General features: G+C 38.5%; 2 protein-coding genes and 1 non-coding gene across 7 annotated transcripts in view; all 3 read right to left on the reverse strand.

Moving 5' to 3' along the window:
* The window catches only part of cno (adherens junction formation factor afadin), a 57,160-nt gene that overhangs the window by 23,074 nt on the left and 9,004 nt on the right, over positions 1-25,082 (reverse strand). For 4 of the 5 annotated variants that reach the window (XM_070286210.1, XM_017175649.2, XM_070286209.1 and 1 more), the window contains exons 2-6: positions 18,111-18,346; positions 17,935-18,043; positions 17,683-17,876; positions 17,101-17,619; positions 16,620-16,701 (exon numbers count right to left, since the gene is read on the reverse strand). In XM_070286210.1, the coding sequence (XP_070142311.1) occupies positions 16,620-16,701; positions 17,101-17,619; positions 17,683-17,876; positions 17,935-18,043; positions 18,111-18,215 (1,009 nt within the window). In that variant the 5' untranslated portion in view covers positions 18,216-18,346. Of the gene's footprint in view, positions 1-11,413; positions 11,451-16,619; positions 16,702-17,100; positions 17,620-17,682; positions 17,877-17,934; positions 18,044-18,110; positions 18,347-25,082 lie in introns of those variants that run through there. The other variant, XM_070286212.1, reaches the window with a different exon arrangement.
* On the reverse strand, positions 29-3,402 carry LOC108080784 (nardilysin-like). The gene is made up of 2 exons (XM_017175651.3): positions 3,235-3,402; positions 29-3,171 (listed from the first exon to the last, which is right to left on the reverse strand). Exon 2 carries the CDS (start codon positions 3,168-3,170, stop codon positions 51-53), a length of 3,120 nt encoding a protein of 1,039 aa, XP_017031140.1. The 5' UTR covers position 3,171; positions 3,235-3,402; the 3' UTR covers positions 29-50.
* On the reverse strand, positions 8,322-8,445 carry LOC121501947 (U4atac minor spliceosomal RNA). The gene has a single exon (XR_005990751.1). It is a non-coding gene; the product is annotated as a U4atac minor spliceosomal RNA (small nuclear RNA).

The following is a 25,082-nucleotide window of genomic DNA, read 5'->3' on the forward strand; positions in this document are numbered from 1 at the left end:
ACTCAGACGACAACAAGTAAAACAGATGTTAATTATTTAATTTTTATTTCCTATGTTTTTTCTGACAACATTGGGTTAGTAAAGATCAAAGGATAAACATAAAGATTTTGTTTAAAGGCCGAAATGTCTTTTATATTTGAGGGGTCATCATCTGTGCCTAAGAACTTAATATTTATTTTTCCAGAGATTACTTCAGAAAGACTGTGATGACCCACATCCAACATGCCCGACAAGGATGATGCCTGGCTGTCACCAACTCGATTACCTCTTCCCACAACCTGCACTGAAAGTTTCCGAAAGTTATTCTTTTCGTAGTCGCGGAGGAAGTCCAGGAGATGCTCCTTTGACAAGCTGTTAATCATTTGTATTTGCATTTCCACTCGATTAAAGAAATACTCTCTGGTTACTATTTCAATCCAATTTCGGCCAACCTCTTCGTCCAGGCTGTGGTCTCGAAGCCGTTTATTACCCACAAGTGATTCTCGAACTGCCGCAAACTCATCGTTACTTAGTTTAGAAACAAGTTCCGACATTCCAGCTCGGAATTGTTCGATGCGCTTTTCCACGAAATCAGCTGTATGCTTGTTCTCCTGGGTATTAATGGTGATCACAAATGCCATGATCCCGTAGCCTAGCCATGGAAAAATTCCTAAACTATAACCCAATTGTTCCTGTGTCCTCAGCTGGTTAAAGAACGGCTCCCCGGTTATCATCATAACCAGACCCATCAGACAATCCAGTTTCGTATCACAAGGACCCACCTGGTAGTAGTTGCTAACGATCGTATTGGTGTCGTTCTCGTTGAGGGCGCGGGCGCGCAGAAAATGTGACCCCAAAGGGACTTGCAGTAAGCTATTGTCCAAGGAAGACAGACTCTCAATCTTTTCACTTTTGTACATGGAAATAACACTCTCCATTAATTCTTTGGCCTGGTCAGCTGTGAAGTTTCCCTGTATAAGGCCTTGCACATACATTTTCTTGGGAAAATTATCCATAAATTGCTTCAAATTGTCTACGGTAATTCCATCAATAGCCTCGTACTTCTGTATCAGGCTAAAGTGCTTATTTTCCAAGATGCTGTAGAACAAGTCATGGTTCAATGCGTTCCCGTTGATAAGAGTATTGAATATTTGACGCTTTTTAAGCTCTTTAAAGGACTCAACTTGGGCCGGATCCAAATTGATAGTTTGCATCACTTTAAGTATAATTTCCACCAATAGCGGGAGCTTTTGATTGAACCCACTGACGCGCAGAATCAAACCCTTTTCGCCGCTGTAAAGGCCATATGTTAGGCCGGCTTCCAAGGCTGGATATAATTGTTCAGCTATTGAAAATTCCACTAAATAGGTAAAGAGCACACCGAGCATATAATTTTCCACACTTTGCTGGACTAGAGGCGTGATAAAGTAAAGATTAATATACCCCTCGGGCAGCTGAAAGATGTTGTCTTGCCGGAACCACAGCTCCCCTAAATCATTTTTCATTAAAGATTTGGGACTTCGCGAAATATGCGGCTGTCCGGCTTGCTTCCAGTGCAGCGTAAAGTCCGTTGTTATAAAGGGATTGGGCTTGGGTAACGCTAGTTCCTTAAGTACCGGCGGCTTTTGCCACAGAGTCTCCCACTTTGATGGCATAGGAATGGTCGTGTACTGGGTCCCAAACCATTGCTCTTCTTGATCGTACTCGTGGTTCTCATATGGAATGTGTGATGAAATCATTATATTAAAATTAAATGCGGTCATATGCTGTTTGACAATCTGCAAATCCGCTTCATTGTACTGAAAGTATAGGCTAGATCCCGTGAGGACATCTTTTGATGGCAGGTAACTGAAGTCTTCGACAATATTTTGAACATTGTCTATGGAGGGGAGTTCAACTGGGAATCGAAAACTATTCTTGGCAATTTGCTGGAGCTCTTCGTAGTGAGCCGGGAGCTCTGAGCTATTATTCAGCAGCTTGATCCAGGCAAAAGTTGCGCCTAGCACCTCGTCTATGTGCTCAAAACCATCGTCTGTCAGATATATGGATATGGTGAAGAGAGAGTAGATGGAGTTGGTCCCTCCGCCCACTCCCGCGCTGACGCTCATGCACCAAAGGCGTCGGCGTAGGTAGGAGCACAAGCTGCCCACTCCCTCGTAGCCAATGAGCTGTTCAAGAAAAGTGTCCGGTTTGCTGCGATAAAACTTCTTCATTGGCGGCAAAACCCAGGTGAGTTCAAGCTTACAGACATCTTCAACGGGCTGCACGAGGAGTACATTTGTAAAGAACTTCTCCTGAAAGGCGGCTTGGTAGCCATACATGGACAAGTCAAGAGTGTTCTCTTGACATCTGCTAATATCTCCACAGTGGCGTAGGAGCAGCTCTTCTAGTTTGTCTAATGGCTGCTCCGATTGAATCGACACTATCATGCGGTTAGAGCCGTAATGCTTCCGGAAGAACGTATGCAGCTCCTTGTGCAATGTGGCATCATCCACTTCCTTAAGAGACTTCAAGTTACCCCAGCCAAAGGTGCCATGCGGAAAATCCTCACTGGCCAAGCTGCCAAAGACCTGCTCCTTACGGGCTCCGTCGTTCATGTGGACCTGTTCGAACTCCGACTGCAGGGCCGACCGTTCGCGCTCCATGGCATTGAGACGCATCAATGGGGCCTTTATCAAGTTCATAAAAAGGTCCATACACTTATCGAGATGGGCCTCCTCCACTTCGAAATAAAAACACGTACACTCGTTCTCAGTATGAGCGTTGCTGGAGCCCCCGCACTTGGATACGAATGCGTCAAAGGCGTTCTCAGCTGGATACTTTTCAGATCCCATGAAGATCATGTGCTCGAGGAAATGTGCCAGGCCCTGGCACTGCCTTGGTTCACTAAAGGATCCCACGGTCACAAGCACGGCGCAGGCCGCTTGTTTACCCTGAAGCTGCTCCAATGAAGAGTTCAAACTAGCATCACTGCCTTTCTGGTTAAGCTCCTCAGTCTTGGGATCTGATATCAACATGGCCCGGAGTCCATTTGTTAGACTCAAAGCACGATACAGTTTCTTATCGCCCTCCGATTTATCAGGTGGATCATAGTATTGCTCCACCGTACTCATGGCAGCATTCTGACGAAATAACCATTTTTGCAATTGTTTGGTAATTAATCCCAGTCTGGCGAACGGCTTCAGGCACATTCTTTATGTGATTTTAGGGAAATCAAAAGAATTAATACAAATAAAATATTAAACTATTTCTTACATTTCTCACTGCCACGAGGGATACCTCAAAATCCTGGGACATTTTTCATTAAAAAAAGACTCTTAAATAACGAAATATTCGTATCAATTTTGACTAACTGGGAACAAATTAATATTTTTCAAGATGTGTACATAACATTGAAAGCAAATGTGTATTAGGTATTTATAGTTATCAACCTTTACCTTATACAAACACAGCAATGAAAGTTAATAAAGAAATTCATAGTAAGATCAAACGAATTTCCTTGTGTTTAAAGATTTAAAAATCTTTCGTTGAACATTTAATGTACAACCCGGACAACAGACGGTTATTACGCTGTTTTTAATTAGTCCACCCAACTTTCGCCTGAAACTTGGCAGCAGGACGAGCCAACGAATTTAATTAAAAAGTGTAATTTGTATAAACAAAAAAGGAATTTTTTTTTTCGTTCTGAATTAAACCAACTTTACAATGCTCTGTTGAACTAATGTTAGGAGTTGTAAAGGGAAGAACGCCCTTTTGTTTGGCATAATTGACTGAGATTGATTTTACCAGCAGCAGGCTGTGCTCTCAAATTAGCCAAATTAGTCGTAAAACGTGGCGACTTTGACTCTGGAAACCAAAGAAACCAATGTCGCCCACATCTCCTCTGCCCAGTCACGTCGACATAGAAAACTCAGGCCACCGGACCGCACTCTAGACCACGGAGTACCCATGCCCGTCCCGTCATCCCCCAGATGGGAGCTTTTCACGTGGCGCAAATTAAAACAATGAAAATTTAATGAGCCAAGTTTCCCTCTCATACAAGAAGTTTTCCTCCTTTGACCAGGAACAGAGGCTGGTCAGGTCCGGGTCCTGAAATGGACAGGAGGCACGAAGCAAAAGTTGAATCCTTGTGTAAGCCTCAACAAGCATTATATAAACTTTGCGATAAATACTATTGGAAAATGTTGCAACTGTGCGAGAAGCTAATAGAGAATGTTTCTCTGATGGCTCAATTAAAACATCAACCGAAGGATGCAATTGGAATTTCGAGGGAACTTTTATTTAATACTTTGCTTAATTGAAAATTGAGTACTTTACACGACACTTAAAACCATGCACAAGCTTGACGATTAAATTCTGCCTGGATAAGCCTTTTAAAGATATATTTTGTACTTGTTTTATTAAACAGGGAAAATTAGAACACAGTTTTATTCATTCTAAATTAATAATACTTACTATTTTTTAGTAATATTCCTTCTTATTATTTCAGCAATTAAAAAGGTATCTATTAAATGACTCCTACCCTCCATGAGAAAAATAAATCGTAATCGATTCTTGAAACCTAATTATCTTTGTGCTTCTCGTTGCGCACATTTAACTTCTCCTTCCCGGGATTTTAGCTCATCCAATGTCCTCAGACGCTGGACGGCAGCCGCCATTCAAGTCAAGTGCTGCCCAAGGCGGCTATCACCATTTTTGCTAGACAATTTGGCAACAGAAACAATAAAAATATAATTGCCACACTCAAGCTAAAGATAGGAGCGCGGCTCCTTCCTTTTTGGGGCTCCAAGATAGCGGAAAAATAAAATACTAGGGGGGAAGCGTACAAGAATAAAATCACATCTAGAGGAAAAGGAGGAAAGGGGATTGCGGAGCTCTAGAGGTGGAAATGGAAACGAAGGTGGAGATCGAAAGTAAGAGGGGCTGATAGCTTGATTGGATTTTGCAGGCTACTCGTGACTGCGAGTGGGTTCTGTCCCTAACTTTGAGTAAATGCTATTCATTGGAAAGGGGAATTCCAATAAGATTGCAAAGAGTATGAGAAAATAAAAATCATAATCTGATTTAAGAGATTCTTAGTTGTTTTGAATATATGTTAATAGATTTGGATTTCATAAAGAAAAACCTATACCTATAACTATCGGCATTCATTTAAATGTATATATTTTAAAATGCAAAGGAATATAAAAACCCCAATAAAGGAATAACTAAAATCTGATTTAATTGATTGTCAACCCCTTTGGTTTTCAGTGAATTTAAAAATCGGCTTTGGGTGGACAAAAACTACCATTTTTGTCGGGTTTATGCGCTTCGATTTGTTGGCTGTCGTGTGCAGCATTGATGACGACAGACAGGAGCCCATGTCCTGTGAGTCGCGTCCTTGGGCTGACCATTGAAATGAAATGCCACAATGGCCGGCACATGCAAACACACACACACACACACACACATACAATGGCCACATACACCACGAGGGAAAAAAGCGTTTAGCTTTTGTAAATAACTCCTGAAATTTATCGATTTTTGTCTGTTTGTTTTGGCCGGGCTCTCAGCTCAGGAACCGAGCAACCGCCAGTGGGACAGGCTCCTTTCCTTTACCAATGTATACATTTATATTTGTGTCGAGGGTTCCCTAAAAAATTAAACTTTTTATATGACTTTGGTGAATTAATGGCCTGCCTGGGATCCTCACCCCCTCACTCTCCCTTTTCAAGGCGAAAAAAAGAACACGCCAGGACAAAAACGTGTGAAAATTCAATTTACGCGCAGAGGAATGCAGCGACAAAGTATAAATCGAAATCAAAATACGGCAGAATAAAAAAACGAAATTAAATAAAGAACTCACTCACGCGCACACACAACGCGACACTTTGGACCAACCGCAGGACACGACGCGCGTTAGAAAATCGCCCGAAAAAGGCGAAGATTAAATTAATTTTTCACAGTAATATTTTTTTTAACCAACTAACCGTATGGCCACGCGGGCGATAGGGCTTCGGGCAGTAGCTGCCAGGCGCCAGGCGCCCACAACAATGCGTTGACAGCGCGCAAGGATAACTGAGAGCACACTGAGCGTATGAGCAATGCGGCAATGGCAGCGGCAGCGGCAAAGCCAAAGTCCTTCGCTGACTAGCTCACTGTCGGACTGAGTGCGTGAATGAATGAATAAGACACGAAAAAATCCAGCCAGAACGCAAAGGTTAAGTTGATCGACCGAATGGATACTTATTTTTTGAAGGAAAGGCCATCTAGGGTGGTACAAATCACTAGGGTGTCTAAAACAGATCCTTGAATATGGGTATATTTTGAAAGTTATATATTCACAATATACAAATTACTTTATTGCAAAAAACAATAAATTATACTAATAAAATAATTATTAAGAAATACAATTTTATCCGAAATTTTTTTGTTTTCGTGTCTTTCTTCGCTTTGAATTATATTTAAAATTATCATATCCTTTTCACTAAGGGGTACCACTACAAACACACACCCAAAAGCACCCATAAAGCAAGCAGAGTAAATTATGACTGTGTGGGTGAGTGAGTGGTGTATAAAACAACATTTAGTTTACAATGTTTTCAACGGGTGAGCCCTCTCGCTGTGTGTGTGAGTGGGTGTGCTCGAGTTTGAGCCTGGCTGCTGGTGTTGGTGTGTGCTTAAGTGCGTTTACTTTTGGCCCTTTGCATGACACCAGTGCCAGGCACTCACACACAGCAGGCTTGGCAGTAGCAACTTATCCACTCAGGATATAGAATGAGGAAGCACTGACTCCCCCCACACACATCCTTTATACACACTCGCATTCGCACTCGCATCCACATCCGCAGGACTCGCATCCTGCAGAGAGATAGGATACAACCAAGTGAATGCGCTGGAAAAAACCGGACAGTTCGGGAAGCCCGGACGGAATTGAAAACACGGACGAGGTCACGGTTCGCGGTCTGATTCAGTTGGGTGCGATAAGCTGATTTGAATGGAGGAGCTCAGGAGCTTTCCTGGGATTTACATTCGGTTGCAGTGAGTCATCGAAAATGTATTTTAATTTAATTACAATTTAAAGGGAATCAGCGAACCACAGGCAATGGGCATTATATATAAGGTCTTTTGTCAGGAAATGTGCTGGCACTGCTCTTTATTTTTATTAATAGCCGAATGCTAATTGCCCTTGGACTATTATGAGGTTCAAGTGAGGTTCAAGTGAACACTTCTTGATATAAATACATAAATTTTAAATTAAAAAACCTCCTCAGAAAGGCAATATGTTGACAACCCATAAGCGTTACTAAATGTTTAACATCAACCACTAATCAACCGTATTCTCAACACAAAACACCTATCGAATTACGAAAGCAAAACAGAATGTAATGAGCTTTTAGCGAGTAAACCACAAACGCTTGTCAATCATTTCGCTACCATTTCCACTCTTATTTCCATACGCATTACCACACAAATCCACTCCATCAATCTGGGGGCGCCTCATCATCTCTCTCTCTCTCCGCCGGCGCTTCTCTTATTGAGGCAATCAATATGCCCGAACGACTCTTAGACTCTTACCGAGTAGAAAAAAAAAGCGGTACACAAGGATAAGACAAAGGATATATGTGTGCCAGTGTGCACATAAAAACATGAGATATACTTGAAGCTACTTTCCGGCTAACGAGCATCTCACAGTCAACGTCTTTATTGTTGCCCAAGTTGCGATTTCTTGCCCTTACTTACTTTGGGTTTGAGTTCCTTTTGGGTAGGATTCTGGCCCGAATGGATACTTGTCTGAAAAACTCCACTACTTGGGCTGTAAAACCAAAGGGCAACTTTAAGCTAGCAGCCAGGGAGATGATATTCAACCATCTAGACTCTTTACATTTTTAGTTTATTATCCTTTGTACTTTTACTTCTATAAGAAGCGAAAAGTCGACATAATTAAATAGCTTAATGAGAAAAAGGATTTAAAATAAAAGGATTCTTAAAGTATAAATGAATTCTTATTAAAGACATTTTAAGCTAAAAGTGAAACTAATAAACTTTTCTGCAATACTTAGTTTTTATAATATAAATAATTATAAGTCAGACTAACAGTAAGCATTTTATTATGAATGTTTACTGTAAAATATTATAAGAATATATTATGAAATTCATTGTTAATCTAAATCTGAAAACATATCAAAAGATACTGTCACTGAAAACTATTAAATTTCTTTCGATTCGATTCGTTATTGTGATCGTAAATAGTTAGCTTTATTGTGGCAAGTAATAATTTAACTTTTATACCGACTCATCAATTGGGTATATCTAATTTTCATATGTATTTAGCAGACGGCCCCCTATAAAGTAAGGGAGCCTGGTCCAAAAATTCCGAACTCCAATCGCTAGCGATCGGCGGACGGGGGTAATATCATTGGTGTCAGCAGCAATGTCCTCACTATACGTTCATTGAACATTTCTGCTCCCCAAGACAAGGAAGGCCGAGTGACGGAATCTGAGGGTACCTCATGCGAAAGCTGCCAGTACCAGTTGGGAATTATATGTGCACCAAGAGAGGCAGAAATTGCAATTCTGAGATCTAACGTTCGTGATCGCGAATTGGTAGGGTTTTTGTGCGAATAATAACAGGTTTTTCTTTAGCTTTTCCTGTTTTTTTCACCGAGATCCTACAGGGGTGTGGTGCTTTTAAACGGGGTGCTGCAGCAACCCTTATCGCCGGGAGATTTATGACTGCGATTAGTTAGGGAATTCCCACACTCCTTGTTCCCAGTTATGATGCATAGCGACGGACTATCACGAAACGTGGCCGGGCACACTTAAATTAATATCATTAATTTCCGTTCTGGTATCGTTTTGGGATCCTAATCCGCTTCGACTCATAAATAAATAGGCAATTTCCTTTTAGTGCGAAACCTCAAGGGGCGCGCCGAGGAGGGTCCTAAAGTAAAATCACGAGACTGAATAATTCAATTTGGGAGTGGAATACGGAATACATATTTATCCTGGCAAGGAGCCAGTGTTCTTTCGCCTTCAAGTGCCGTGACATGTGTCGCCTCTGCTCTAGACTGCCGCCTTTGTCTTTGGCATTTGAAAATGTCCTTTAAATCCCGGTATCTCGCTCTAGCATTTTCGGTTGTGACAATTTTGTGTAGTCATCCTTGGAACTGACAGCCTGACTAACTGCCAACTTGTGAGACAGCCGGCAGTTGGGCGGGGAAAAGTAGTGAAAAGCCTGGCGAGGCAATTGAGAGGCAACATCATGTAAATGATGATGGTTTCGGTCGATGCCTGTTGGTGATTGATTCAGCTCGGTTGGCATTTATTGTAGGACTGATAGGGAAAATGTCAAATGACCGGAATTATTGGACATCAAATATACAGAATTAAAATGGTTTTAATTCTACTAATTAAATATAAGCCTTGTCTACAATAAATGTTCAATATTCTGCAATGTTTAAAATGCATTTCGTTCTTTTTTTTTAAAACAATTAAATAAATTAACAGGAAAATATTTACATCCAGATGCAAAACAATACGAATAAAATGGTGAACGGTTTATATGGTTTGTATGTCTAAACAGACAACAAATATATTTATAGCTATTTTTATAATAATAAATCATTATTTGAAAAGGTTAAATATGCAAATCAAATAAGTTTTAATACCAAATTTATAGTATATTAGATTTAATATAACGTTTTTGGCAGAGTACCAAATTATTACCCTAGGAATCTTCGCATTTTATAACCTCCTTTTCAACCATAACTGAATTCCCTCATGAAATTGAGTTTCCACTCTGAAATAGTCTGAAAAAAGTCGGGACAGCAATAAAACAAAAAGCGAACAAATTTTTAACCCAATTTCAAGTGACGTTTCCCCAAAGTCTGAGCGCATTTTTAGTGGGGAGGACATATGGCAGAGGCCAGAGGGCAGAGACCAACATCCAGGACCAAGGATGACCTTCAGGCTCACAGTATTTCAAAAATAAACTGCACTCCTCGAACCAAAGCGAGTGTGGCATGGCATAAAGTCGACAGCTCCCAAGTTCCCAGAAAGATTCAGGCAGCAAATTATGCGCTGCATTTTGCAAAAGTTTACGAGGCAGCTACTACTAAGGCGGGGCGGTGAAAGGAGAGGGAGGCAAAATATACTAGAAGAGCGTAACGGGTGGGGGGAAGAACACAATTATTTATGAGCTGCCACGGAGCAAAGTCTACGAAGAAACCTTTGAGCTTCATTAGGTTTGACCTTTTCGCTAGCCCAGATTGCTTAACTGCGTCCTTTTTGCTAAATGATTATTGCCACTGTCGGCACTTTTCCTTCTCTTTGTTTTTGCCATGTTTTATTTTTATTGGTATAACCAATGTAGCGTTAAGAAAATGTCATCGGGACAAGAGCCTGGTCAATGTCCTGGCCGCGTTGCCATGAATATTATATGAATTCGCACGGAAATTTCGACCCATTTAGCCGTAAGCGAGCCCCATTTGATATTCTCCAAATTAATAATCGGTTGGCGGGTATCTCGAACGTGTCATTATGGTAGCACATCACTTGATTTTGTGCGTCAAGGGAATTGTTTTAGACGGCTAACAGATGTTCGACATGCGTAATTTAGCTTTTTAGGGTTTAGATTGGAGGTACAATAATTAGTTTGACCTGGTCAACATTTGATTGGCGGTGTAATAACGTCCAATTAAAGTTGCGTATAGAGAAATGTGACCTGATGTACAGATAAAATCAAAGGTCATGATGTGTGTTTGTTTATTTCATTGTCCTGTAAATATCCCGAAATACAAGGTTTATTTAATGAAGCCTTAATTAGATTAAACGTGGATTATTTGCCACACAATAGCGATAGAGACACTGAAAGGTCAACCAATTATTATTTTACCAAGCTAATGGATTAGGATAAGGGAACACACTATTTAGTAAACCCCTTTTTTTTCTATGTCATTTAAATCTTATGCTTAAAATATAAATTTAAGAAATTGATTCTCTAAATTCACTACCACACAACAAGTCCATCCTCCTTTAACTTCTCAAGTGCCCATAAAACACTTTGCTCGCCACTCAACCCATTAAAAACATCAGTGTTGTCACACTTAAGCTTTTAATGCCTAACACAATCAATACAACAATCAAGTTGAATGCTTCCTGAGAGCCTGCAAATTGCCAGCTCAATTTACGCAAGGAAATCTAGAGACCGCAACCGCTTAATAACGCACAGTGCCCATCAAACACGAAAATTGAAAAAGTTGTGAGAGAAAGTATTTGCAAAATGCAGCCAAAATAAAAGTTGGGTGAAAAACTTTCGGTGATGGATGCCATAGCATACTTTTCAGGGCACTTGACTGGCTTACCGCTCATTAGCAGCAAGGCAAAGGGAACCAATACAAACATGTAGGTGAGTATAAATAAATAAATAGGCATCCCCTGCAAAGTGACTTACGTCTTATGCCCCAATCCATCATTTTGGAGTCGTTCTTTGGCGCTCTTCTTTGCTGGTGATAATTCTACTACGACGTGGACCACATGGAATCCTCCTCCCACTTGTCCTCCTCGGCAACTTGTTTCTTACTTATTTCTACGACAAAATCACTTTACTAAGACGCGACGCAGCAGCAAATTCAATTGAACGGCTTCTAATTTCGACAATTTTCTGTATGCATGGGGAGGGCAGACGAGGAGCTGGAGGCGTGACTGCTCCCGACGATGGGGCGCCCAGCCATCATCCATCCACCATCCTTTCGTCCTTTTATCTTCAGGAAAACTGTTGCCGCCGCCGCCGCCGTCGCCTTTTGCCGGTGAATTCTTATTCGCCTGCCTCAGACACAACTGCGATTTATCGCGGGTTTTCCGAAAGCTCCGCGTCGTGCTTTCCCGAGCAGCATTACTTCATGACTGAGCCTGAACCTGACGCTGAACATGAACGTGAACCTAGTGCCCAAACACAATGCGGAAAATACGGAATTCGGCTTTTCGTCGGGAAACTCTGTCGGCCATCGGCACCGCACACAATATTGGTGTGTGCAGATAGAGAAATTTCAGAGGAAAATGTGTTTAAGTGGTGTTTATAAAATGAAAAGAATGTAAATATAAACCTTTGATTTGAAATTCCCATTTAGTAATCATTGTAGAACTTAGGATAATTATTACTGAGCAGCAAAACCTTTTGAAAACTCAGATTAAATTCATAACATTTTGCTTAATTTCAAAATGCTTCATTTAATAGAGATATAATTAAGTGTGATATTTTAGTGCTTGATATCTTTTTTCACAGTGCATGTTTCTCTGTGTGAGCTCTATGGCGAAGTATGACTGTGACGGCAACGAAGTGCACGGTATAGATAAAGGACAATGGGATGTGTGTGCGTGTGTGCTGGAGGGGTTTCCCTTGGCCCAATCGAACTGCACACACCCTCCCCTCGCCACCTTTATCACTTGAGCCGGCAGTAGATCGACATTGCTAAGGACGCTGACAACGGTCGGAAGAACAATAATAACATGAATCAACAATAGAAGTGAGCTGCAACTAAGAACAACGGAAAAAATGCAGTGTACCATTTATAGCCTTCAGCTAATGCAAGTATTTTCCAGGATTTGTATTAAAATATATATATAAATTAAAATTTAAAGAAATTAAAATTTAAAATACTAGTAATCAACATTGAGATATTTCATTCTAGGAATAGAAAACTTTCAATGTAGTATGTAGAAACAATATACCCCAAGCAGACACCATTTGGAATAATTAAAGTCATAATTTAATTAAAGTGATAGCAATTCCCCCTCACATTCTTAATCATGAAGCTTGACTGTACGACAACAAATTTATAACGAAAGCACATTCGCTTTCCTTATTGGTGGATGTTCAAGTGACCAAATGTGGAGGAAGTCCAGGTGCTTGGGTCGTCATTCCTGTTGCTGCCCGTGCCACCTGACCAGGTGGTTGCGGCCTGGTGGTGCCGACGATGCGGCCGCAAAGGCCATTACCCTTGGCAGGGAAGAGAAATTGACGCAGGCCAAAGACACCCAAACAAATCGAATGAATGGCTTGGAATGGGTTAAGTCACACGGCGGGGCAACTCTCTGTAGACACGCCATTGAACAGTTTGGAGTTTATGTCCGGCAGCCTCAAAGAAGGCAATAAAAATTTGCTAAACACAAATAACCTTTTATGAGGAAGAGCCTCTCAAAAAGGCTTACTAGAGAAGGGGTCTGGGTGTCAGTTGAATGAATTTTTTATCAAGTAAGCACTCGTTTTTATTATATATGAAATTTAACTATATACTTTTAAATATAATGCAGACGATAGTATTTATATTCAGGATGATATTTCATATGACTGGAATCTTGTAAGGATTTAGGATAAAAACTTCAATTGTTGCCAGAATTAATACGTTTTATCCACTGTGCCATTGAGACCCAAAACAAATAAAAGGGAAATTAAACCAAAAGCGAAGCCCGAAACGACGTAACCGAAACACAAAGGATGAGCACGAGCAAAAGGACAATATAAAACCTAGAAAAGAGAGCCGAGAAGAGAGAAAATCGAAAAGCTCGTTTCTCTCTGTCGCGGTGATAAATATTGAAAATATATATTAAGAGAAATCCTAATGCTCGACTTTTGGAGAAAGAGAAAAGCCTGCAGCATCAGCAGACACAATAAAACGTAGCTGATAATAAAAGCCAGAATAAACAATTTCAGGTAAGAGCAAACATTTGGCAGGCAGACAAAGATAGAAAGAGATTGAAGTACATAGTTTGTGCCTTAAGCAATCAGCCGCAGGTGTTTTTGTGTTTGATTTATCTGCAGTAAGAATACAGAGCATTTTAGGTGGCAACTAGAGGTCTGAAATAAATAATAATGTCTAAAAACTGCCATAGAAAAAAATAAAATAAATAAAAAAATAACTAAAAAGTACATTAGTGGTAATCAAATAAAAAGCTTATCATTTGTCTATATCATTTTACATATATCACAAAAAAAGTAGAATAATATAAACTATCATAACGTAGAGTTGAAGAAATAAATGGTTCACCTCCTAAAACATCATACAACCCAAAAGAGATTACTCAATCTAGAGATAAGAGTGCCACAGATATGACCCACATTCTTTTTTTGTCGCCTCAGGAAATGGTGACCCAAATTGATTGTACCCCTCAAAAAATGTCTAAATAAAAACAACAAGCCACAGCAGCGGTGAAAATTTCAAGCTTTTCTAAGTAAACATTTCATAACATAAAAGTAGGCAACAAAAAAGGGACGAACAATTAGCAACGCCCGAGGCGATGGAGACGTCGACAACAACAAAGACCACGAGCAAAGTGCGGTCGCAATTTACATTTTACACCTTCAAAATGCCCCAGGGAACCTTCACAGAGAGACAGGTAGATATAAGCAGAGCGAAAGAGCGCACTGGCAGACAGAGAACGAGACGGAGAGAGGCAACATGTGGCGGCTGCCAAGTGGTCGTGAATTTCACATCCCAAGCAACAGGGACAGGACACCCAAAAAAGGAAACACAGCCAATGTCATTATTACGAGCACTTCGGGTCGGGTCGAATTGTGGGTCCGCCAGTACACAGAGAGAAAATGTATAGTTTTCGTTTTTTTTTTTTAAATATCTACAACATTGCTACTATAACACATTCACAAATGCCATTAAACCATTCTAAGTATTTTTTTCTAATCAATGTTTTTGATGAAATGAAGATATAATTGTAAAGAATTGGATTTCAAGAGTCTACAATTTCTTTAATGCCATAGGTAGGTGATCATTTTTTAAGTGTACAACTCAGTGGCAACTCAGTGGGGCTTCCTTTTTGGCGGCTCGTGTGTGTTCTGTTAAGAAGATTGCGTCAAACATTTCCGCACCACGTTGTATTTACATATGCCCAAATACACATTTGCACTTTTGTATGTTATTTTCCTTGTGGGCCGGCTGCCTTTCTTAAATGTTATTCATGATCGTCGCTTAAGTTTATTGCTGTGGCGGTGTCTGAATGAGTGAAAGGGTATTGACGTTATATCAAGGCGTTGGGCTAAGCCGACAAAGAACATTTTAAATATTATAGACGGAAAATATGAAAACCTTTTTTTTTCAGATAATATTATTAAAATATTAAACCGAAAAAGTAGTATAATATATTAATAAAAAGCTTTAATTTTTAATAAAATATTAGAACGAACAACGTCATTCTAAGATTATTAAAAATAAATATTTCCCCTTGACTTTTTCTCTGATTTTCATTTTTTTTAATAGTTGTTTTAAGGTGCAAGGGATTGTTATTCCTTTTTATATAAACTTTTTGTGTGTAGAGTATAACATTTTGCCAAATTTCCTTTGGATGTGTCAGTGCTGGTTTTATGTGTCTGTGCATTAGTTTATTTGTGCCTTTTTTGGGCCAGAAGTCTTTGTGCTTTCTCTCCCATTGCTATACGTATAGGTTTGTTAATGCCCTCAATTATTCTGCGCCCTTCCATTGCTGCGCTTGCGCTTGGGTCACATTATATTTAAAATACTGTTTTATAAAAGCTGGTAGAAAATTTAAAAAAATTATTCTACAATTAAACAAATTACAATTAAAATTACAAATTCTACAATTGCAAATTTTTCATATACATTTCATTGTTATTTTTTGTGTAATAAAAAGCGTGAAATTAAAAAGGAATTTTATTAAAAACAAAAAAAGATTTTTTTTTTAATTAAAAGGTTGAATTCTTTTGTTCTTTTTAGTACATAAGTACCGTTTTGCTATTTAAATAAAAAATATTTCAAAAAGTGCAATCCTTTTCATAGCATATGTCCTTAGGATGTTGTCCTGGCTAAAAAGGTTATTGAACATGCTAAGCCCCTTATTTTTTCTAGTTTTCAAACCCAAAAATTAATTTTGAAAAGATTGTTTTAGGAAATAAAACAACTAAAAATTTAATAAAATTTTAATATTTTCAGTACAATAAAAACGTATTTGCAATAAGACCCCAATTTATAATCAATTAATATATCCTTTCTCGTTCTGAACAAAAAGAATTATTAATGAAACATTGCGTACAAAACAATTATTTCGACAGACATTCATTGTCTTCTGCGGGCCACTTACGTATCTTCTCACAAAAATCATCTTTCATGTTAAGTTTTTAACTGTATAGTTATGTTTCAGTTTTATATTACACTTTTTAATTCAGAACTATTTAGTTGCTCAAAAATAAGCAATTTTATTTTTCTTTGAGTAGATAAAGTGTCCCGAATGCCTTTTAAAATCGTTAATTTATATTTTTAAATTGGGTTTTTACATTTTAGTTGTTATATTTTAATAGCTTTTATAAAGCACCAGCACTAGAAAACAAATTCCGAAGCAACGCTAAGAAATGCCAGCTCGCAACTGATTGATAAAATTTTTCTACAGCCAAAGTATGAAATAAGAAAATAGCAACACCGCACAACTTGTTTGGTGCTTGTTGTTGCTGTTGATAGGAAGTTACCGTCAGTCAGTCACTCAGTTATTGAGCGAGGGAGCATAATTATTGATAAAACAAGACTAATTTCCATGCCAAGGATATTCCATGTTTATGAATGAAGTGGCAAATACCCCCACAAAAGAAAATTGATTTTAAATGGTTGGAAATCAGGCAAAAGGAGGAAAACACTTACCCCGCGACGTTGGGTGATTCATGAGTATCGATAGCGGGCACTCGTCATCATCGAGTATGTATTCCGTTCCATCACTGTTGACCTGCAAAGGGGGAAAAGTAATAATTAGACTTTGATACTTGAAAGGGCATTGATTCAGAGAGTACTTTAGAGAAACGAGCTATTGGGAAACTAATTATATCGAAATTCTTTAATTAATATCAATTGCGATACCAATTATATCGCTTTTCTTGGATTAATATTAATCTACAAATTGATTTAATAATTATATAGTTCTGTGATTATTAGTTTAATTTTGATTAGTTTTAGAATGCTATTATTAAAACCCTTTAAATTGCTATGTTATCAATTTCAATGGTGATCTAAATTATACCATGGCAGGGTAACAGTAAATGATACTAAGACAATAGAAAATGCATCGTGTTCCCTTTCTCTGAACCACTCTGTATCAAACCATATTATAAATTAACCTATCCCCCACCTGAACCAGGCAATAATGCAGGGGATCAGCCTTCTCCAGTCCGTATTTGGTGAGCATTTCCCGCACAACAGCCTGGGCGCAGTCTCGGATGGAGAGCAGCAGTGTCTTATAAGGCACATCCTGACAAAGACTCTCGCCATAGATCTTCAGTGTACCGCCCGTGTCAGGACCGCCATCTCTGGAACGGAACTGCTGCAGCTTCTTTTCCAGCTTCTGTTGCCGACGCCGCCGCATCACGGCTTCCGGATTTGAGATCGATCGTGTGAACGAGGTTTCCGGCAGTTCCGTGTACAGTTTGCCAGCCACAGCATCGCTGCCATCGCCTCCACCACCGCCGACATTGCCGTTCATGTGGGCGGACCCTGCGGATCCACTTAGGCCATTGCCCAGACCCAACTGGCTGCCATTGGAGGTGGGCGGATCTGAGCTTAGTTTGGCCATCTTCTCCTTTTTCTTCTGCTCTTTCTTTTCGCGCTTGGAGAGCTTGCGTTTGAAGTTTAGATCTGTTTGCTCGATGGGCTAAGGACAAAATAGATTTGTTATAAGGAATTCTTTTACTGTCGAGATGCAATACAAACTCACGGTGGTCTTCTGATCAATGTTCTTGAGCAGGAATCGGCCCTCGCGATCATCAATGTGCCAGTTGAGCTGCACCAGGAGGGGTTTTTCATCGGCATTCAGACGACGCTCCTCGCCATTGGCATGCACCTCATACAGGGCATAGTTCGGCACGGATAACATCCGCATATCGGGACGGAATTTCTCAATTAACGTGTCTGGAAATAAGAACAGGATTAAGGAACAGATTTTGCATGTAACTTTTAAATCACTTACCTATGACATCTGTGACAGTGGCATCGGAAGCCACTCTAATACATTTTGTGGCCACTTTCTGGCCAGCATCTTGGAAGTAGAAGCGCATAACGCCATGGAAGAGCAGGTTCTGTGGGAAATATTATAGTTATTATAATTTGATGTATTTCCTAAGTACTTCTTGTATACGAACTCACCTCGTCTGGCTCGGAGAGCGCAAAGAGATCCAATCGATTGGCATTCCATTGCTGTATCACTGAACGAACTGCCTCGCGATCCAACATCTTCTTATCATGTGACATACTGTACAGGTTGTATTGGGGAAAGGGAAGGGTCGTCGCTTTTTAGTTCTGGGACCGTTTACCGTGTTGTGACTCCAGTGTGACGTCGTTTTTGTCTTCGTTTTGTGTACGGAGGAGGAGGCTTTGACTATCTGTAAAGAGGCAGAAGGAAAATTTGATAAAATTAGATTCTGGGTTTACAACTTCCATGAAAGCATCGTAAATAGAGAGGCGGAATCAGAAGCGAAGAGTAAAAAGTTGGCGCAGATGTGGCAAACATTAAATTTCCGTTGCCAAATGTAAACACCGACGAATTATGTTGAGGGGCAGAAAATATAAAGGAAGACATTGTAAATACACGTCTGTTCACCTACAAACTATGATGAGGAAATCCAAACAAAGTTTTTTTAATAAATGAATGAATGAATTTTATGAAATATTCTTTGTATTAATTCCCAGGGGCAGGGCAAAACAATTCCGAAGTTAAAATTTTTTAAAAAGTAACATAAATTAAAAGTGCGCATTTAAAAGTAAATAGTCATTCACCCATCTTCCAGGGGTAACAAAAAAACGAGCTCTGTCTTGATTTATGATCGTTTGAGTTTACATTTCCAGAGATACGGAAACTAGGGGTTTCTCCAGCACATGTCATCTACCACATAAGTATATGACAATCGACCGCCCTTCCTACGAGCCAATTAAAAGTTCCATTACAAGATCATATCTAACCAGAATTTCCCCCTTCAACTTTCGGCGCTCAGCGACCCTAAACAAATAACTTCATCAAAGCAGAAAATTTCAGTGCATTTGTACAAATAACCTCAAGATGTTGTATGCTACCCGGGGCGTGGGTAGGAGTAGGTAACGTTCAAAGTTCAGTAAAGCTATTTCCAAGAGAAGAAGTGATGTCAAGCAGCGGAACTATGCCTGAACTAAACTATTCCGTTCCAACCCTCTTTTCTCTTTCGAGTTCTTTAAACTTTTGCGCTGCTATCTGTGTTGGTATTCTGTTTTCCCGGGTTCGGTTTTTGTTCCGTCTTGTAAAGGTAGTTTAATAACCGTCAACGGTTCCGCTTGGGGGAACCCGTCGTCTGTGCACTGAAACTTGTCGATGTGCAGAGCAGTCGCTCTCTACAAGGAGGGTTCGCGGTGGAAGATTGGAATGGGAATGGGTAACCGTTTAAGTAAAGCTATTTCCACAATTTCCGCGAGGGCGTGCGTTGTCAGTAAGAATTGCATTTTGAAATTTTTTCTGTCCTCGAGCAGCTGGAGTTTTTTTGCTTCAAATAACTAACCAGAGGTGTGGCAGTAGAGGAGTCCTGTCTGCATTCAGGCGTAACCAGTGACAAAGGGTTTGTTTAAGTGTTTGGGTATTTTTCGTTTTTGGTTTCCCAATTTGCATTTCAATGGTTGCCAAGGAAGATATTTGTTTTCAGGGTTGATCGGGCATTAATGGAAAGGGATGCGTTAATATCGGAATTCAAAGATAAAGAGGGGAATGCCATGGAAATATTTTAATAATTGACCACAGACTTTATAGATATTTCTTAACATATTCTTCCAAAACAAACTCTATAGTATTCGTTTTTGTGATTTCCACCACAAAAATCACATGGATTTTCCCACATTAAATCTCTTATCAAAAGCCACCCATCGGTAAGTGATTAAAAATTAAATTTATTATTTGGTCACCACTACGATTTTCCCATGGCGAAAGAATGTCAAAATTCTTAACAAATTATACAAAATGCTGGGACACACGGAACAAACAATCCGTTCCAACTGTTGGGCAAAGAAAAATATTTAAATTGCTTCTTCCAAAAGGGAGACGGACAGAATGGATTTCCAGGTAAGCGAACAGAGACAGACTCTGTAATTGTTGTACAACATTATTAAAAAGACATAAAGGTGACATTTACACCAATAAAGTGGTGTCGTAATTACTGCTGCTGATTTGAGCTGAAAAATGCGCCCGAAAAGATCGCGAGAGGCGAGATAATAAAACGAATTAAAAACGAGCCGGAAAACCGCAACAAAAGAAAAGTGTCGCTTGGTGACTAGTAGCGCGGGGAAGAGACACGAAAACATAGAGAAGGCCAAACGAGAAGTACCGCAATAAAAGGCACATAAGCAAAAAAACAAAGCCCATTGAGGAAAAAGAGGTGAATGTACGAAGACAACAAAATACGAAACACAGATACAGATACATTTACATTTGCAGATTCAGATACAAACACAGATGAGGTCATAAAAATAGCTAAATGTTTGATATGTTAAATACTTAAGTATTCTATGTATAAAAAAAATGTTAATTATTTATTCTTCCATTTGTTTCTATAAAATACACATTAATATCAATGACCGAATCGATCTAGCCTCCTCCGTCTATGCAAACTTGTATCTCAATTCTGGATCTATTTAGATAAAACTTCACCAAAAGTCATACTTGCAGAAAGTACAGAAAATTAATTGACTATATTATATTGGTCAATTTATTAGACAAGCTATGAAGTTGCCTTTCGGGTTTGTATTTGATTCCAGAACCAAATAAAACCAAGTAATATATTACACAATAAAATATATGCAGTACTATTTTAGTAGATTAGTTCAAAATTACTCTGAGTCGTAAAGCACCTGTAAAGTTACTATTTTAGCCACACCTGTGCATCTACAGATACATTTACAAAAGAGCAACCACAGTTTCTGAGAAGCACCAAACCTCACGAAGTGGGTCTGGGACATGTAAAATTGTTGCTGGCCTAGGCATAACTAAAAGGTGTTTTACCCCCTCCTCTCATCGCTGTTTTTTGTGCAGCTGTTGCTTTGGCACCTGCAGCAATAGACTCACCTCACCTCGCCTCGCATCACCTCTTTACCTCTCTCTGCCTGTAGTTCATGTTTGCAAAACTAGTTACCGGTTGCAGTTTTTTCGGAGTGTGTGTGCTTTATTTCAATTCATTTCGGGGTCAGTGGGTTTGTAAAACAAACGGAAACGGCCAGAGGCTGGAAAAAATAAATACAGACCATGGGGGGGAAATAACTAATCTGAAGTTCCTCTAGAGGAAGCACCTGAACCGGTGCATGATGAAAAAAAATATACAATAAGCAATAAAAGATCTATAAATGGACCCCTGGAATAATTAGTTTATAATGGTGAATGTCTTAAGCCCAATTTATTCTTCCACAGTACAAAAATATATTTACGTAAAAATATAAATTTAAAAAAATCGAATTTCGTACACGAAAAATTAAGGAAAAATGTTAATTCTAAGAAAAGTTTATTGTGTATTTTTTCACTGTTTTGTAGGCTAATTGAAAGTCAATAACACAGTCAATAAGTCAAGTTCTACAAATGCGAAACCTTCGATAAACTTGCCTAAGTAAATTAGCAGATGAGAGGTATAGGTATATAAATGACAAACAAATAAAAGTATAAATAAGAAATATATTAGAAAACAAAAAAAATATCCATGAAAAGAACTTTAAGCACTTTTATAGTTTTCTTATTTGTTCTTTTAGTCGATTGCCTTGTTAGCTTTTTGCCGGGTTTTCTTTGATCTGCTTTTCTGTGGCTTCTCTGATGTTTTTGTATTTGACTTAGGCTTGTGTTTTTTAAGCCTGTGATACTTTTACCAGGCAAAAGTCGGGAAAATACAAAAATAAATAATTTAACATGCCTCCTTAAAGTTTTTGCTAAGAGTGACTTTTAAATTTATAATATTTAAAAATATTTAAAAATATTGAGTTCGAAGCCCTCAAATTTATATCAAGCTGAAAAGTATAATGTTAGATTTTATATTAAAACCAACTTTTCGTATAATAATAATATTAAAAATTTATTAATAAAATTACTTTTATTTTTCAAAAACTGTGTTCACTTGTATTGATCAAATTTCACAGTATATTGAATAAACTACTCAAAAGTTATACCCTTTCCAATTTCTACTTCTCCCAGTGATTTTTTTATAATCCAATTTTACCGTCTTCATTCCTTGTGGGACAATTATTTCTGTCTGACGACATTTCAGCTTCTGGTGAAAAGTGCTTTGATATTTTTTATAATTTTTGCTGTTTAGTCATGTAACTGTTGTTGGCACTTTGTTGTTTACCTTTTGGCAAAGATTTTGCAGCGGCACGAAAATAAATATGAAAACAATTTTCCCTGGGAGCGAAGAGAGGAAAACAATAAACCGGCAAACGGCTTCAAAAGGCATACCAACGTGGTTGTTGACTCTTTTTTGTATTTTTTGTTTTCTTTTTTGTTATTGTTATTTGTTTAACGCTTTTTTGCGTTTGCCTTTGGGCTTGTTGACCGCCGAACTGAGCAGGAAGCGAGTGATGAGCCCCAAGAAGTCGGAATATACACACACAATATGTATGAAACATAAAGATCCAAACATATAGTCACTGTAACTGAGTCAAGCTTGCTCTTTTTTTATTGTTTGTATTCTTATTTTTTGCTGCTGGGCCACGCTTAATTGGTTGACGGAATTGGGTTGAGCGCAATTTTTAATGAGCCCTGAATTGTTGCTAGACGACAGGTGAGCGGTATTGAGGGGATAGGTTCGAGCCTCTGACTCAGCGTAGGTGTAGAGACAGTACAGAAATGGATCTGAAAGCATATCCAAGAACTGGAGGAACTTCCAAGCGGAATTACAGATGGCATGACTAATTCATGGGAGTTGTGAAATTAAATTGTGGAATGTATTTGGTTGAACTGAAGCAAAAAAGGTGTATTATATCCGTCCATTTAATTTAATCAACGTAATTTAAGAGCCAAGGCAAAATTCAAAATAATGAGAACGAAATTACAACCAAGAACTAAATAAAAAGAGTTTCAACTTTAGATATATTATTAAGATTATTATTAGGTTGTCAGTGATCTTTAAAAAAAAAAAAGGTACTTCTTTCGAATTGATTAAGATTTTTAAAACAATGCAGTCAATTCTTTTTTTCTTTGTATCTTTCACTAATAACATTTGGTTCTTCTTCGCTTTGTAAACATTTTAAAACGTCTTATTTGAGCACAAATAGCTTCAATCAGCTTTAGTGAAACACCGAAGCAATCAAGATAAACACAAAGATAAGGTAGATCAAGATAAAGCCATAAATATGTATAATCAGTCAACAACCTGTTGGCCGATAAACGAAACCGTTGGAAAGAAGAAAAACGTGGGACAAAGCAAAACAAATATTTGGCCCAATATGGGCAAACTTCATTAATTAACGCAGACACACAGAGCGCGAAGGCCTCAAATCACGCTGAACACTATGGAATATATACACACATAGGTACAGATACTACTATATATAAGCAACCAGACCAATATCATGGCTAATAGCTGCAGCAACAACAACGATAACAACGGCATCGATTGAGAAAAAAAAAATGAAGCGGCAAATAAACCACAACAAGTGAAAGTTGATTAATAGTTTCCGTTTATGGTGAAGCGTTTTCTTTTCCACTATTTTTCAGTTTCTTTCTTGTCTCACATTTTGTGTGTCTCTAAACATATCGCAAAAATATTTATTTCTCGTAATTAGCACAACCGGCACGCAACCCAAACTCGAAAGAAAAACGTATGAGTAATGCCTGCAGATATAAAATTAATGGAGTGGCAAAAGGGGCGAGGGTTCTCCTCCATATTCGTGCATTTTTGCATGCGCGCATAATTAAGTTATTTATTGTTTAATATTTATGATTATTTGCGGCTGCATTCGCATTCACAAATACCCCTTGCGCAAACGGCCAACGGAAGTATATGTGGTTCGGGAAAATGTAGGTCATGGATAAGAAAAATACATTACAAATGCTTTATTGAAGAAAAACATATGTATCGACATTTGTAGTACTAAAATTAAAGTATACTGTCCTTTAGAAACTATATTTCTTTAATCCCTAAGAAAATAACTATCCAAATTTTTGGATAAAGACTTTTAAATACTTTTATTTTCCCTGGCATAAATTATAAATGGCAGGTAAGATTCAGTCGAGGCACTTCAGTTTGAAGTACCTACCCGTTGCCTATTGCATATTCTCACAGACGAATCGGGCACACCCACCCTCCTGTTTAGAAATTTATGGGAAATTAACTAATTAAGTATGCATGGATCATCGTGTGGGGTGCGGTGCGGCATCCCAGACTACGGATGCATAATTATGATTCGGTTTATTCGATGAATACAGTTGAAGAGTAGATCGTATCAGAAATCTAAATTTATCCAACGAAGCGTTGTGGGAACTCTCTATTCTAATAAAATATAATTACAATGTTTTTATTGAATATTTGAATGGTGTTAATTTATTTGTATTAACTTGAAAATTCGTGAGTAGTTTGTTTAACTTTGTGAACATATAACTAAAGTCGTGCTGCCGCCATATAAGAGAAATTAACAAATAAACACATTGAACATCCAGCCTAATTAATGTGTAATCTTTATATAATTTAAATTTATTGAGTTGTTCCCCTTCTAGTAAAAATCATAACTCTACATCTTCTCAACTTTGAGTTGTTTTGTTCTCCAGATTAACCCAAATATTTTTTATGAATTCCCATACTTTTATGACATAATAAAACCTTACTCGACCGCAATGGAATTAAAAGCTTTCTCTGCATAAACTGCTTACGCAACCTTCAGCAGAAATGTGCAGTAATATAGATTTTACGATTATTCAAAATTGTTTGGCCAAATGAAAACAAACAAAACAGAAAAAAGAGAAATCTCTTCTCTTCGGCGCGTAATTAAAAAGTGTGAAATGTGGCTGAATGGGAGAAAAGTTTTTCCGCCACGCCGTTTGGTCTGGTGTGGTCTGAAACCATCCGGTTGGGCCTGTATTGGTCACTGTAAGTGAACGCTCATGTAATGGCCATAAGAAAACCAAATATA

The sequence above is a fragment of the Drosophila kikkawai genome, chromosome 3R, assembly GCF_030179895.1.
Source record: "Drosophila kikkawai strain 14028-0561.14 chromosome 3R, DkikHiC1v2, whole genome shotgun sequence".
NCBI lineage: Eukaryota > Metazoa > Arthropoda > Insecta > Diptera > Drosophilidae > Drosophila > Drosophila kikkawai.

Bases quoted from the DNA above. Each gene is read 5' to 3' on its own strand.
- LOC108080784 (XM_017175651.3), bottom strand. From the start codon at position 3,170: ATGTGCCTGAAGCCGTTCGCCAGACTGGGATTAATTACCAAACAATTG.